This window comes from Neomonachus schauinslandi, chromosome 1, assembly GCF_002201575.2.
Source record: "Neomonachus schauinslandi chromosome 1, ASM220157v2, whole genome shotgun sequence".
In the NCBI taxonomy this organism is placed as follows: domain Eukaryota; kingdom Metazoa; phylum Chordata; class Mammalia; order Carnivora; family Phocidae; genus Neomonachus; species Neomonachus schauinslandi.
In genome coordinates this window covers 97,409,879-97,410,813 of record NC_058403.1, presented here as the reverse complement: position 1 = coordinate 97,410,813, position 935 = coordinate 97,409,879, and the positions used below count along the sequence as shown (strand labels likewise).

The 935-nt window shown below is 49.1% G+C and overlaps 1 protein-coding gene across 1 annotated transcript; it reads left to right on the top strand.

Annotated features, from left to right (window-relative positions):
- LOC110591726 (peroxiredoxin-5, mitochondrial-like) lies at positions 1 to 714 on the top strand. The gene has a single exon (XM_044914929.1). The coding sequence runs from the start codon at positions 5 to 7 to the stop codon at positions 581 to 583; it is 579 nt and encodes a 192-aa protein (XP_044770864.1). The 5' UTR covers positions 1 to 4; the 3' UTR covers positions 584 to 714.
- Positions 715 to 935: the final 221 nt, after the last annotated feature.

The following is a 935-nucleotide window of genomic DNA, read 5'->3' as shown; positions in this document are numbered from 1 at the left end:
CAGCATGGGTGGCGGCAGGAGCAGGTGGGTGCGGGCAACAAAGCAGGGAGTAGACACTTGGTGGGGCCTCAGTTTCAGCAGTGCTGCCTCAGCTATGGCCCCAGTCAAGGTGGGAGATGCCATCCCTTCAGTGGTGGTTTTAGAAGGGAAGCCTGGGCACAAGGTGAACCTGACAGAGCGGTTCAAGGGCAAGAAGGGGGTACTTTTTGGAATCCCTGGGTCCTTTACCCCGGCCTGTTCCAAGACCCACTTGCCAGGGTTTGTGGAGCAGGCTGAGGCTCTGAAGGCCAACGGGGTTCAGGTGGCAGCATATCTGAGTGTTGATGATGTTTTTGTGACTGAAGTGTGGGGACCAGCTCACAACTCAGGAGGCAAGGTTAGGCTCTTGGCTGACTCCACTGGGACCTTTGGGAAGGAAACAGATTTGTTACTAGATGATTCATTGGTGTCTATCTTTGGAAATCGCCAGCTCAAGAGGTTCTCCATAGTGGTAGAGGATGGTATAGTGAAGTCCCTGAATGTGGAACCAAAGGGTATAGGCCTCACCTGCAGCCTGGCTCCCAACATCATCTTGCAGCTCTGAGGCCCTGGGTCCAGACATACTACTTCTACCCTTTTCTATTTCACCTGCCCAACCCCAGATGGAGGGCCCCAGTCCAACTTGAACAGGGGCCACCCAATGGGAACCTTTACCAAATTTCTGCAATAAAATTTCTGGTTCATATTTAAAAAAAAGAGAGAGAAAGAAAAGAACACAGCCCAATTGCTACCTAGATTGTAGCCTTGTGACACTGAGCAGAGGACTTACCTAAGTGATGCCTGAACTGCTGACCTGTAGGAAGTGTGAAATAATAAATGTGCTTTGTTTTAATCCACTAAGATTGGTAATTTGTTAACTAGCAATAGAACATAAACATAGATCCTTTATCCTAGTT

Bases quoted from the DNA above. Each gene is read 5' to 3' on its own strand.
- LOC110591726 (XM_044914929.1), top strand. From the start codon at position 5: ATGGGTGGCGGCAGGAGCAGGTGGGTGCGGGCAACAAAGCAGGGAGTA.